The sequence below is a fragment of the Pinus tabuliformis genome, chromosome 7 (assembly GCF_031772625.1).
Source record: "Pinus tabuliformis cultivar Carrire ecotype Pingquan chromosome 7, CPIR1, whole genome shotgun sequence".
Classification (NCBI taxonomy): Eukaryota; Viridiplantae; Streptophyta; class Pinopsida; order Pinales; family Pinaceae; genus Pinus; species Pinus tabuliformis.
The window spans coordinates 887,828,728-887,841,705 of NC_142293.1; the positions used below are offsets into that span (position 1 = coordinate 887,828,728).

Consider the following 12,978-nt stretch of genomic DNA (forward strand, 5'->3'; position numbering starts at 1 on the left):
AGTCATATTACTACCAAATCATCTTCCTGCATAGAAGGCCGAGGAAATCAGAAATATTAACAATCTGCATGTACATTGTAGATTGAATGGAAAGGATTACCCACCAAAAGGTACAATTGATGCAGAAAGTGTGAGCAAGATCAGAGGTTTACGTCCATATTCATCAGACAACTGGCCTATAAGGGGAAGTGTTATAATTTTGCCGATGCCTACAACCTGCAAATTTCATAAATAAGTACTCTCCATATTTTATACCCACAAAATTAAAAAACATAAAGAACATTTTATTTGCTAGGTTTACTTGCTTCAAAAAGGTAAAAGAGAAGCTAATCAATGAAAATTAAATTGAGAAATACAATAACCATAACATACTTGAGCATGTGATACAGATTTCACCAGGAAAATCATAAATCACTTGTTGCATTGGTATCCAATGAAAAACAGTATGCAAGAGGCAGCAGGGGTCGGAAGTTCACTTGGGGTTTGGAAAATGCTACTAATAATGAAGCACAATTTCTAGCAGTATTGCAAGGACTAGCTATACTCAGAGATAAAGGGGTTACAAAAGCCATGGTGATTGGTAACTCGATGGTGATTCTCTAATCTCTCATCCACCAAACTCTCCCTTTGTCAAAGACCCCTCTCGACAACTAGTGAATGTGAGCAGCTTGAAATCTTTCATGTTCTACAAAAAAACTAATTTGGGGGTTCATTGACAAGAAAGGGCTAATAAGGCAAAGGAGAAGTTGACTGACAATAGCGCCATCCTCCCCCTACCATGACATGTAAGCAATTTATAAAAACCATGACACCCCACAACATCTGTCTCATTACACAGATGTGAACGGAAAGGCAGTTAAGGCAGTCTCATCACTCCCAACACCATATACCATCTCCTCCATTAAACACGCTAAAGAAATGCACAATTGCGGCATCCTTGTTTACATATAGGATTCCCTGGACTTCTTATAAGTCATTTGCAATCCCTCGGACTGTTGAAAAGTTAACTAGGTTCAATCTTCATAATGACGTGTAATTGTGATTCTATGTAATTGATGAAAAGAAGAAAAATAAAAATTATTATTATGATTGTATCATGGTTTTCACGAGCAAGGAGTTTTATTTTTAGAGATGGCTCCCATTGAGAGCCTTTAGGATTTGTCATCTAGCCATAAAAGTCAATTTGAGTCAATGTCATGTATGAAGGACCCTTATTGGGCATACTACATTTTATATGAGTCATTAGATAAGTATAAATAGCCCTCCAAGCAACGTCTCCTCCTCGAGTCGGCTTCAAAAAAAAATAATGTAAATTCCCCAAAGGACATGTCGGCTCACATGCACTCATTTCGTCTCATTTACAGAGGCAAACTACTATAAATAGGCAGCTCGGATTTCATCTTTGACACAGAATTTCGGACATCTCATCTTCTCCAATTCGGTTGAAGTTTGAATCAGAAAAGGAAGTGCAAAGAAGATAAGGAGTAGTCTCATAACCAGTGAAGTGAAGGGCAAGAAGAGCGAGGTTCTTAGGATACTTTATGGGACTGTTTTAAGGGAAGAAAACACTTATACATACTAAAAGTTTGTTACAGCAGCAAGGGATGAAAAGAAATCTATTGCAGCAGTGAAGGCCAGGGAGAGGAGAAGTTTGTTGCAGTAGTGGTGCAGTCCTCTTAGGGAGCTGAAGTGGAAGAAGGCCGAAAGTCTAAAGCAAAAGACATCCAAGGTTGAAGAAGAAGTTGAGAAGGAGGAGAAGGTTGACTATCGTTGGCTAAGGATCTTGTGTGTTGGTCTTGGAGTTGCAGATAGGTCAAGGATCTTGATTTTGGTATTCGTCAATTGGAATCTCTATAAGAAGAAGAATTTGTTCGGGTTTTCCTCTCAAAGAGTGGGAGGTTTTGGCCCTGGCTGATAGCCTTTATTTAATGTCTCGTCTCTTTATGGTTTATGCATTGGTAACTGTTTGATGAAGAAGAACACAAATAACCCAAGTAAAAGAAGATCCTAATCTAAAGAAGTAAAAGGCACTCACTAGCAGTTACTAATAGAAGAGAAATCACATAATTACTATGCCCTAGATTTTTCAACACGGACCTCCATGAATTCATTGTCATGCCCAGCAAGAAAGATAAGATGGCAGGAGGGTATATGCCAAAACTACAATTCCCTTTCTTCACAAGCAAGGTCTCTCACATTGTTTGGTTTATTCTATCTAGGTCAAGGGCAGGCATGGTAAGTGTTGTGTCTGATGCAAGTTGAAAATTTTGAAAAGCGGCCTCAAGGATTGTGAGAGGGAGGTAGCAGAGGCTCATCGCAGCATTATGAATTTGCCCCACTATGGAATAGGAGGTGTTGACCACTACGTATCAACGACCCATAGCAGTACACCCCCTTTTTTTGCAAAAGGGATAGCGCCTAATCTCGTGTCGTCCAGCTATCATCACCAACGTGATTATCATGTTATAATGTAAACCCATTCTGCACGTATATGATGTAAGTAATCTCAGCAGATCTCTGTCATGTATGTAATTGCCTAGGTAAACCTACTTTTCTAGTGACGATCTACATTCCGGGAGGTCTTTTGTCTCACCGATCCATTCTTGGATGGTCGGCAAAGTTTTCCATCAGTCTTACCCCAAAGTCGGAATGGATTTTGTCACTAGGATCTTAGGCGAGTCCTAGTGTTCTAGATCGAGTCTATGTAAAAGTGATTTGGGAATAATCCTAACTATTTGGTTAGGTTATTTTATTATGAATTGTTTGGTCTGTTGGATTATATTTGTGTCGCAGAAATGGGTAGTCTATGAGAGTCTTTTACAAATGGGTTTTCCCCCTCGAGATGTAAAAAATAGGAAAATCATGATGTAAAGTGTCTTGAGGGTTGGAAAAATAATTTATCCCCTCATAGGTTAATTAATTAAATTTTGGTTTGGGAAGGGGAGAGAGCGTTCTGGTGCGGCGATTCGACGCTAGGGTTTCTGCGAACACCTGCAACGGCAGGACATTTGGACGGAAGCCACCAGATCTGATAGCGGCAGCGCAGCAGCTCACAGGCTGCAGGCTTTGGCAGACAGCCATGATGAACCCCCGCCAGGGGGAAGGAGGGATGCCTCCTCCAGTAAACGACAACCAGCCAGGGCATAGCGAAGGTCCAGAAAAGGAACAGGAGCGTACTGAGAGGAATAACGACAATAGTCAGCATAAGCAGACAGAACAGGTACAGCCAGACAAGCCAAAAGTAAGTTCATCTACATGTAAGCCAGTAGCCACGATACGGCCAAAAGTGGAGCTACCCAGTCATCGAATCAACGCCAGAATTCAATATATGAGAGATCATGCTCTCATAGGTAAATTTATAGGTTTTTGGCCAAATGAGAAAGCCTTGAGAGCCTGGATCAATGTTAAATGGCACCCAAAAGGACACATATCCTTGCATCTTCGGTCGAAGGGGTTCTTTACCGCAGTCTTTAACTGCTTGGAAGACAGAAACAGAGTATTTGAGGGAGGGCCGTACTTCTTCAACTCTGCCGGGCTATTTCTCCGAGAATGGGTCGCACGTTTCAATCCGGATAAGGAAGATCTAAGCTGGGCACCGGTATGGATCAGGTTGTATGGACTGCCATGGGAGTATTGGGAAGAAGACTCACTCAAAGCTATCGGCAAGGTACTGGGAGATTTTGTGAAGATCGCGGAAGACACAAAAACGCAGAGATACACCTCTTATGCACGGATCTGCGTCTACATGGATCTAAAGCAACCCCTGCCTGATACGGTAAGTCTTGATCATGAAGATACGGAATGGATCCAGTTAATTGATTATGAGCATGTACCCTTTAGATGTAGAAAATGTCATGATCTAGGCCACCTTTATAGAGATTGCCCGTTAAACAGCAATCCTCCAGCGCAAGTTGACCAGGATAACCAGCCATTGGACGGTTTTACAAAGGTGACAAATCGAAGAAGAGGACATAAAAAACCTGCAGTCCAGACAAAGGCAGCCCAAAAGGACCCATCAAAGCCCTCCACAAGCAACAGCTTTGAAGTCTTGGCAAACGAAGAGGTGCAGGATCTGAATCTCTTGAACTCCAAAGGAAAAAATCCTACCCAGGACAAAACTGAAGGAACCCAATCTCAAACGGGGGAAAAGAAGGCGGAACAAGATGGCAATCCTACCAAGACAGAATCAAAAATCTGGAACCTCCCGGAAATGGAGATAGATAATACGGATCCAGTTACAGGAAAAGAGAAGGAGGGAGAAGGAAGTCATCAAGAACCTCAGATCATGGATGAGGACACGGAATCAATAGATATTGGCGAGCTCGATATTCTGGGTCTAGAACAAGCATGCAAAACAGGGAATTTCGACAAAATACCTAATAGACAGGTGGATAATCTAGTGGAAGTTCTTAATAAAGCCCAAAAGAAATATTCATTAGGGGTCCAAATCGGCAGTCAATGGGATGGGAAATTCATCACCAAAGACAGCAAAAAGCGAGGAAGAAAAACGACTTTAGAAAGAACTATCAGGATCAGTGAAGTCTTGGTCGAATCAGGCAGATATGCCAAGCTAACAAAGTACTACAAAAACAACCCCAATCCTTCCCAATGAAGATGATTTCCTGGAATATAAGAGGGCTCAATGGCCCAAAGAAAGGAAGACTTTTAAAAAATATGCTTATGGAAGAAAAACCAGCAATCCTTTTTTTGCAGGAGACAAAATGTAACTTGGCAGTCTTGGAAAAAGTTGCAGCAAAAGCCTGGCCGGGGGCGCTAGTCACAGTTGTAGATGCTCAGGGAGCCTCAGGGGGACTTGCAGTGCTCTGGGATGCAAGAATGATCCAATTAAGTAACATACATGCTAACAAAAACTTCATACAGGCTATTTTTCACATTGTGGGGACTAACATCCATGGCCACATAACAAATGTGTACTTCCCCCAAGAAAGCCAGCAAAAGATAGAAATCCTGGAAGCATTAACGCAGCTTAATGCAGAAAGGACTTATCCGCTATGGGTCTCAGGCGGAGATTTTAACATGATCGCTTCTATAGAGGAAAAGAAAGGAGGGAGATGCAGAACAAACAGGGACGGCTCAATATTAAAAGATTTCATTCAAAATAACTGGTTAATAGATATTCCTACAAACAATGGCCTCCACACTTGGAATAACAAAAGAGCAGCACCTATGCAAGTAGCCTCGCGCCTAGATCGATTTCTGATATCCGACAATGCAGTGCATATAGGGGGAGAATTTACAGCCTCCATCCTCCCTTACTCAGGTTCGGACCATTGGCCCATAGCCCTACACTGGAACCGACCGGGTAGTAGCATACGACGGCCATTTCGGTTTGAGGCTTTCTGGTTGACACATCCGGAATTCCATGAATTTATCAGATCAACTTGGAAAAATTTCAATCCAACGGATGGGACAAAAATGTCTATATTCCACAGGAAGTTGAAGCACCTCAAAGAGCAAATAAAGCACTGGAACAAATCCACTTTTGGCAACATATTCAAATCAAAGGAACTCCTCACCCAAGAGATGAAAGATATTCAGCAAAAAATGATCTCTGAAGGACGTTCTGAAGAATTAGTCCAGAAGGAGCAGGTTATAGAGAATAAAATCCTCGAACGAGACCTCCAGGAGGAAACACTCTGGAAGCAGAAATCGAGAGTCAGATGGTTAAAGGAAGGTGAAAAAAATACGAAATTCTTTCACAAAACCACCGTCCAAAGAAGAATGATCAACCAAATCTCCTATGTCTACAATGAACAGGGAACCAAAACTGAAACACATGAAGGAATAGAACAGGAGTTTATAAACTATTTCAAGAAGATGAATCAAGAACCCAATATAGATAGAACAGAGGCCATTGACACCATCATCGGGCAGATACCAAGATTAATTACGGAAGATCACAACACTCTCCTTCTCAAACATGTTAGTCTTCAAGAGGTTGAAACCGCGGTGAATCAACTCAAAGCAGGGAAAGCGCCAGGACCAGATGGGTTTACTTCTAATTTTTTTCAGCACTTCTGGGAACTAATCAAATGGGAAGTCTGGCAGGTGGTGGAAGAATCGCGTACGCTCAGATGGATGTATCCAGCCCTGAACGCAACTTTCATTGCCTTAATTCCCAAAGCAGAGGAATCCAACACTCCAGATAAGTACAGACCTATCGCTTTATGCAACATCATATACAAGATTGTCTCCAAGGTCATAGCATTGAGACTGAAGCCCATGCTTCCGCTCATCATATCTCCAGAACAATCTAGCTACGTAGAAGGAAGACAGATCACGGATGGGATTATTTTAACCCATGAAATAATACATTCCCTCAAGCAATCAAAACAACCAGGTATGCTTCTAAAAATTGACTTATCTAAAGCTTTTGATAGCATATGCTGGGATTATTTGCAAAAAATTCTCAAAGCTTTTGGCTTCGCCCCCCCTGGATCAGATGGATCAGCAATCTTCTATCTTCCTCGTTCTTTTCCATTCTCATCAATGGCCTTCCGTCCCCCACCTTTCGTCCCTCTAGGGGCATTAGACAAGGGGACCCTTTATCGCCCTTTTTGTTTGTCATCTTAGCAGAAGGCCTAGGACGCTGCATAAAATCGGCCATTCTCTCCCGCAATCTTAAAGGTCTAGTCCTCCACCAAGCCCCCGCTGTCTCGCACCAACAATTTGTTGACGATAATATGTTATTCGGTCACCCCTCTGTGCAAGAAGCACGCTCTTTTAAAGCCATTCTTGACAATTTTTCAAACGCCTCAGGAGCCCTCATTAATAATGTCAAATCTCAAATCTTCTTTTTTAACACTCCTCCCTCTACCCAACGGGCTATAGCACGCATTCTCGGTTTCACCATAGCGTCCCTTCCTTCTAAATACTTAGGAGCTCCTCTAATCGCTTCAGCTCTCAAGCATTCTTCTTGGACCAGCCTTTTAGAAAAATTGGAGGCCAGACTATTCCTCTGGACTCACAGAGCTTTAAATCTAGCCAATAGGACAGTGCTAATTAAAGCGGTTCTGCAATCTATGCCTCTCTACCTTTTCTCCATCCTGGCAGCACTGAAATGGGTTCTCAAAGCCATCAAGCAGCTGCAGCGTAACTTCCTATGGGGAAGCTCGGGGCCAAACAGAAAGTGGGCCTTAGTCAAGTGGGAGAAGGCTTGTTTACCTAAAAAAGCAGGAGGGATCGGGCTAAGAGATCCTGAACAAAGCAACAAAAATATGGGGGCAAAAATCTGGTGGAGGTGGCTCTCAAACTCAAACACCCCCTAGGCAGTCTTATGGACAGCGAAATATGCTAGAAACTTGCCCTTAGAGGAGAGAATTAGAATGTCGGAAGTCAGTAAAGGCTTGATCATCTGGAATTCAGCAATCCAACATCGAGACTTAATTCAAAAACATAGCTTCTGGGAAGTGAAAGATGGCCTTTCAGCTCGTTTTTGGGAAGACTCATGGCAGCAGCTTCCAAATCTCAAAGATAGCATACAAGGAATTGCAGAACGAGAAATCAACGAGCTTGACAAGGTAAGCTACTTCTGGAAATCACAAACCACCCAAGAACATAGAGAATGGAAAGAAGCTTGTCATATCTTACCTTACAGCTCGGAGCAGATTCAACTTTCTCTATCCTCAGAGCTTCAAAAACGAAAAATTTTAAAGCTAGCAGGCATGGATACTCTTAGATGGGGATATGAGGAAAAGGGGATCTTCACAACCAAGGAAGCTTACAAAATCATCACTAAAGACAGAGTAGTCAAAGACAAAATATGGGACAGAATTTGGAATCCTCCTATTTGGCCAAAGGTTTCAACCTTTTTGTGGCTTCTCTCACACAACAGAGTTCTAACATGGGACAACCTCAGGAAAATAAATTTCTATGGGCCATCTATACGTCTCAACTGTAATCAGGAAGAAGAATCAGCTTTACACCTCATGCAAAACTGTCAGCTCGGAAAGAAATTGTGGGAAAAGGTAATATTCCGATGTCAGAGGGATGGCAGAGTGATGGGGGATATCACTGGTACCCTACGCAACTGGACTCAAGAGCCATATCAAAGCAAGGTTCTAAACACTCTTTGGCAAATTATACCGGGACTACTGATGTGGAACATTTGGAAGGAGAGAAACAGAAGGATTTTCAAAAATCAATCAATGACATTGGAGCAGATATGGAATGGGATACACCACAACATCAGAGAAACTTTATCTATCAAAGGCTGGTCTAAGGAGGACTTCCCATCGCATCCGCAGGAACAAGCGATATGGGACAATTGGCAGATAAAATTACAAGTCCCAACTTCTGCCAATAGAAATACATCTAATCATCAAGGGAACTCTGCGAGCTGGTCCCCGCCACCAATCAATGTGTTTCAACTTAATTTTGATGGAGCGTCGAAAGGAAATCCTAGCCTAATAGGATATGGTGGAGTCATCAGAGATTACCAGGGTAAGCCCCTCATATCATTCTTTGGTTCAATAGGTTGGAATACCAATAACGCAGCGGAATTGGAAGGCCTATGGAGAGGACTAACTCTAGCACAGGAGCAAAAGCTCTTCCCTCTGATAGTTGAAGGGGACTCCCAAATTCTTATCAATATGGCATTAAAAATTCAACAGGGATCCCCGGTACAGAAGGTCAGCAGTAGCTGGAGAATGGCCACTAGATTGGAGCGTCTTCAACAATGGCTCAACAACAACCAAGCTATCTCCTTCAAGCATATCCGAAGAGAAGGGAACAAACTTGCAGATTTTCTTGCCAATATTGGCGTGGACAGTGGGAAAGAATTCTTTGCAGGATCACTACAAGACATAGCCTCGGAGAACCAACTTTCTACCTTCCATTCCATATTAACAAGAGATATGCAGTCAGGACAAGAACCACACCCGGATGCGGGTGTCAACATGAGAAGTTAATGTCACTACATGAGCAGATGGTAGCGGGCGAGGTGATAGGCTGGCGCATGCGGCATAAGGTGCGCATTTATGGTTCATTAAGGCCGGCACGCTATCAAGCTACGCTGAGGGAGGAGATCAGTACGAGCGACGCTGGAGTGGGACGCCATCGTAGAGCAAGTAGGAGACTCTTGTCAGAGCATCAAGTCCCATTAATGAGGAATTGGGTGAACAGCAAGTGCGGCAAGTACCTCAGGATGATATCAAGATCTATATCAACTGCCCAGGGCCCGGCACTCTCTCTGGCTCCTTCTAGCAGAAATATCCAAGGACGTATTGGTTCACAGGAGTTAGATACAGAGCTAAGCATTGGGAGGCCATCAGCGCTCCACCGAAACCTGCAACAGGTCTGCCTCATCTGCTTACCTCTCTTTGATAGTATGGCTCGACCTCGCGGTGGTTCCCGAAGGGGAAGAAATTCAGGCACACGGGGGAGGGTTAGAGGAAGGGGAGGTCCTGCTCCTCGACGCAACTCCCGGCTTGTCTCAGCCTCACCTGCTTCTCCACCTTCTGACCACTCTGGTCCATCCCACTCCAGTTCTATCCACACCTCCCGCTATACTTTCAAGAGCAAGCTTCACAAGCCTACTATCTCTGCCACTATCACGGTCATCTTCTCAGAGGAAGAAGATGACCTTCCTGGCTCTGTCGAACATTCAATTGATCGAAATCTCTCCCAGAATTCCAAGGACACTCAAGGAGGCAGGGTCGAGGTTTCCCCCAATCTTCCAGAGATGCAGCAAGAAGAAGGGCATGAAGAGGATGAAGGTCTTCCGCAAACTTCCTCACACGAGGAGGTCATTTTCTGTGGACCGGTGCAGTTCTCCGGCACTGTTCTGTATCCGGTGATGCCTCCTGGGCGCAGTATTACGGACGTTGAAGACAATGTAATGATTGAGTGGGTCAGTTCTCCGGGCAAGGCCAACAGCGATGATGCAGAGTTACAACCTCGGGCAGAATCAATCAACGGCGAGGATTGATGGAGAAGATCGAACGGCGGAGGAGGATTTCGGAAGGCCTTTTTTGGCGGAACTTTACGCCCCGAAAAGCCAGACTTGATGACGTCAGGCGAAAGCCACGCGTCAACAGGAGGCTTTATCGGGCTTGTCCTTACGGAAACCGCTTGTTAGTCGACGGCGGTCCGATAAAAGGGTGGTTTTTGTTACACGGTTTTGTGCTGCCGCGGATGTCCTCGTCAGCCTTTTGTCATTGTAATGCTCTATCGTCCTCTTGTTTATGCTTTTTGGTGGTGCAGTATAGGGATAATGAGTCCTGGGCTCTCATATCTATTTATGTAAACAAACAGTCAAGCGCCGAGGGCCGGAATTTTTCAGACAGAGGGCTGGCTTTAGCCCCCTCAGAGGTGGCTACCTCTTTGTAAATAATTTTCTCTTTTCTTTTTCTTAATAGAATAGTCTTTACTCAGAGAAAAAAAAATTAAATTTTCTTGCCAAAAATTAATTAAAATCCTAAGCTAGAAATTTAATTAATTCTAGGTCCTAAGTAAATTTAAATTCTCCAAAGGCAAAATTCGTCGGTCCTTAAAAATCGAAATTTAAGAGATCCGGGGACTAAGGTAAATTAATTATTTTGATAAATTTTAAGCCTTTGATCCCTGGGGTTAAGTCAAAGTCAAAATTTTGGGGAAATTAATTCAAATTTTAATTTTTGGATTAATTAAAATGCATTTAATTGAAAATTTCAAATTTCCCCAAATATTTAAATTTTTCAATGGATGAAATTAAAAGAAATTTTAATCCTCATCAACAGTCAAGATTGCTTTGACGAGGATCATTCAAACTAGCCGTTGGAGGATTTATCTTTAAATAGAAAGTCATTTGTTAGTTGAACCATCTGACCTTTGATTCGTGTGCTAAGCGAAAAGCTTTCATGTAATCTTTTTTTTGATAATAAAGAAAGACTTTGGGGTTAATCTTCGCTAGTGTTACTCTTCATGGAAACACTCTAAGATGTGTCGCTTTTCATGCGTAATTTTTTTTTTTAACTATTGATGATAGCTTCTGAAGAGTGATTTGAGTACAGGTCTCTTGCTCAGTCATTGGGGTTTAAGTGATAATTTAAATTTTGAATGTAATAGTAGGTATCTCTATTTATTTGAATTTTATTATCATTTTCTCGCTCTATTGTGATGGCTAGATTGAGTTTTGCAGGAAAACCTTGATTTTTAGATCATCAAGCGTTCGGGGAAGTTTTCAGTTGGACCAACCAACTCTCGATTCGTGTTTTCTAAAGAGCCCAGCAGAATTTAATCCCGAGCTTATCATAAGAATTTTACTAGTGATGCATGACGGGCTTTGAGCTAAGCACCTCCTTTAAAATCTAAAAAAAATCATTTTTTATGTACGAAATTGATAAATCTGCCTGTTGAGAGCCTCAGATTATCTGATCCTGGAACAGAGTTGGACTCACACTCCCCAGATCTGATAGATCTGCCATTCTTGTGCATAGATCTGTAATTATTTTTGGTTTTTTGACTTGGGTTTTTCTGGATTTTAGTTTTATCATTGTATATATCATTTGGGTATTTTCTTGTTGTCGTGTAGCTACAGATCTAAAGAATAAAACTGTGTAGAGTCCAGATCTAGGCCCTAGCGAGTAAGATCTGGATCTCTGGGGTTCATCAACATCATTTTGCAGTGCCAGGAACATTATCCAATCTTTTGCAGTCCAAGGGTTTTAACTTTTTTTAATCTGGAAACGATTTAACGAGGGTTTTCATTGATAAATCTGAAGCATAAAAATACATGGGTGTGAAATTCATTTTTATGAGTTTATCTTAAGTTTTAGGCTACGGTTTCTTTGCTTCCTGAGGTTTTCTGGAAAATTTCGAAAAAAAATTATTGTCTGCATTTGGGCTTTAAAATTTTTTAAATCTGGAAAATTTTGGGTTTCTTTTTACCCTTGTTTGCCTGCATTTTTACCTCTGTCTATCCTCAAACCCTCATCCTCTCCATCTCTTCGACCCTCAGCCCTCATTTCTTCTCACTGCCTAAATCCTGCAAACCCTCGTATTCCCACGCTCTCTGCACCTCTTTCCTCCACACAACCCTTCCTTTCGATCTATAAACCCTTCGAAATCCTCCAATACCGCAGTCATACTTCTCATCTGCTAGCCCATCGCCCTTTCTGCGGTTCCTCCTCACAAACCTGCAGTTGTCCAAGCATCGCATCCATCCATACACGGCTCCACCTCCATCGTTGTCTGTTCTCATCGAACTCCCTAACCCTCGGCCTCTCTTCCTGCGTTTATCCCCTCTCGCTGCCACCTGCGTGCTGCCTCCTGCATCTGCGACAGTGCAAACCCTCTCCTCATTCTTCTGTCTTCGAGCTCTCCTTTCCGCCGCAAACCTGCAAATGCACACAACAAACAAAACATTCAATTTTCTTTTTCATTTGTATGTATATGCATTAGGTTAGTTCTTTTATTCCAATTTCATTTCTTTAAAAGCGTTAGTTAGATTCATTTTTTTTACTTTCGATTTCGTTTCCTTTTGTTTGTTATGAGTTAGGTTTTTTTTTTTTTTTTTTATTACTTTAGGTTTTTCATTAAATATTTCATTATATTTCTCTTTGTTGATTTGTTTATATTGATTTGATTTTTATTTTTTGTTTTTTTTATTTTCTTATTATGATTTTTCTTATTTTTATTTAAAAAACATGAAAATTAAAAAATCTAAAACATTTAAAAAAATTTAAAATATCTAAAACATTAAAAAAATCTAAAACATTAAAAAATCTTCATTTAATGTGACTTGAGATTACCAAAAATTAAATTAAAAAAAGGGATTTGCGCTTTCACATTTATGATTTTGATGTGGCCTATGGCCCATTAAAATTTAAATTTTTAACCTCTTAATTCATTTTAATTCCGTCACATTAAAAATATTTTGATTTCTTCATTCAACTAATTGCCTAAGGAATAATTAAAATTCTAATTTAAAGTTCCTTGGTGTTATTTGGTGATTAAATGCAGTTTTCATTATTTTTC

General features: G+C 41.5%; 1 protein-coding gene across 3 annotated transcripts in view; it reads right to left on the reverse strand.

Annotated features, from left to right (window-relative positions):
* LOC149250448 (uncharacterized) overlaps positions 1–12,978 on the reverse strand; it is a 549,018-nt gene that overhangs the window by 482,260 nt on the left and 53,780 nt on the right. For all 3 annotated transcript variants that reach the window (XM_089459091.1, XM_089459093.1, XM_089459092.1), the window contains exon 2: positions 105–216. In XM_089459091.1, coding sequence (XP_089315217.1) covers positions 105–216 — 112 coding nt within the window. The remainder of the gene's footprint in view (positions 1–104; positions 217–12,978) is intronic.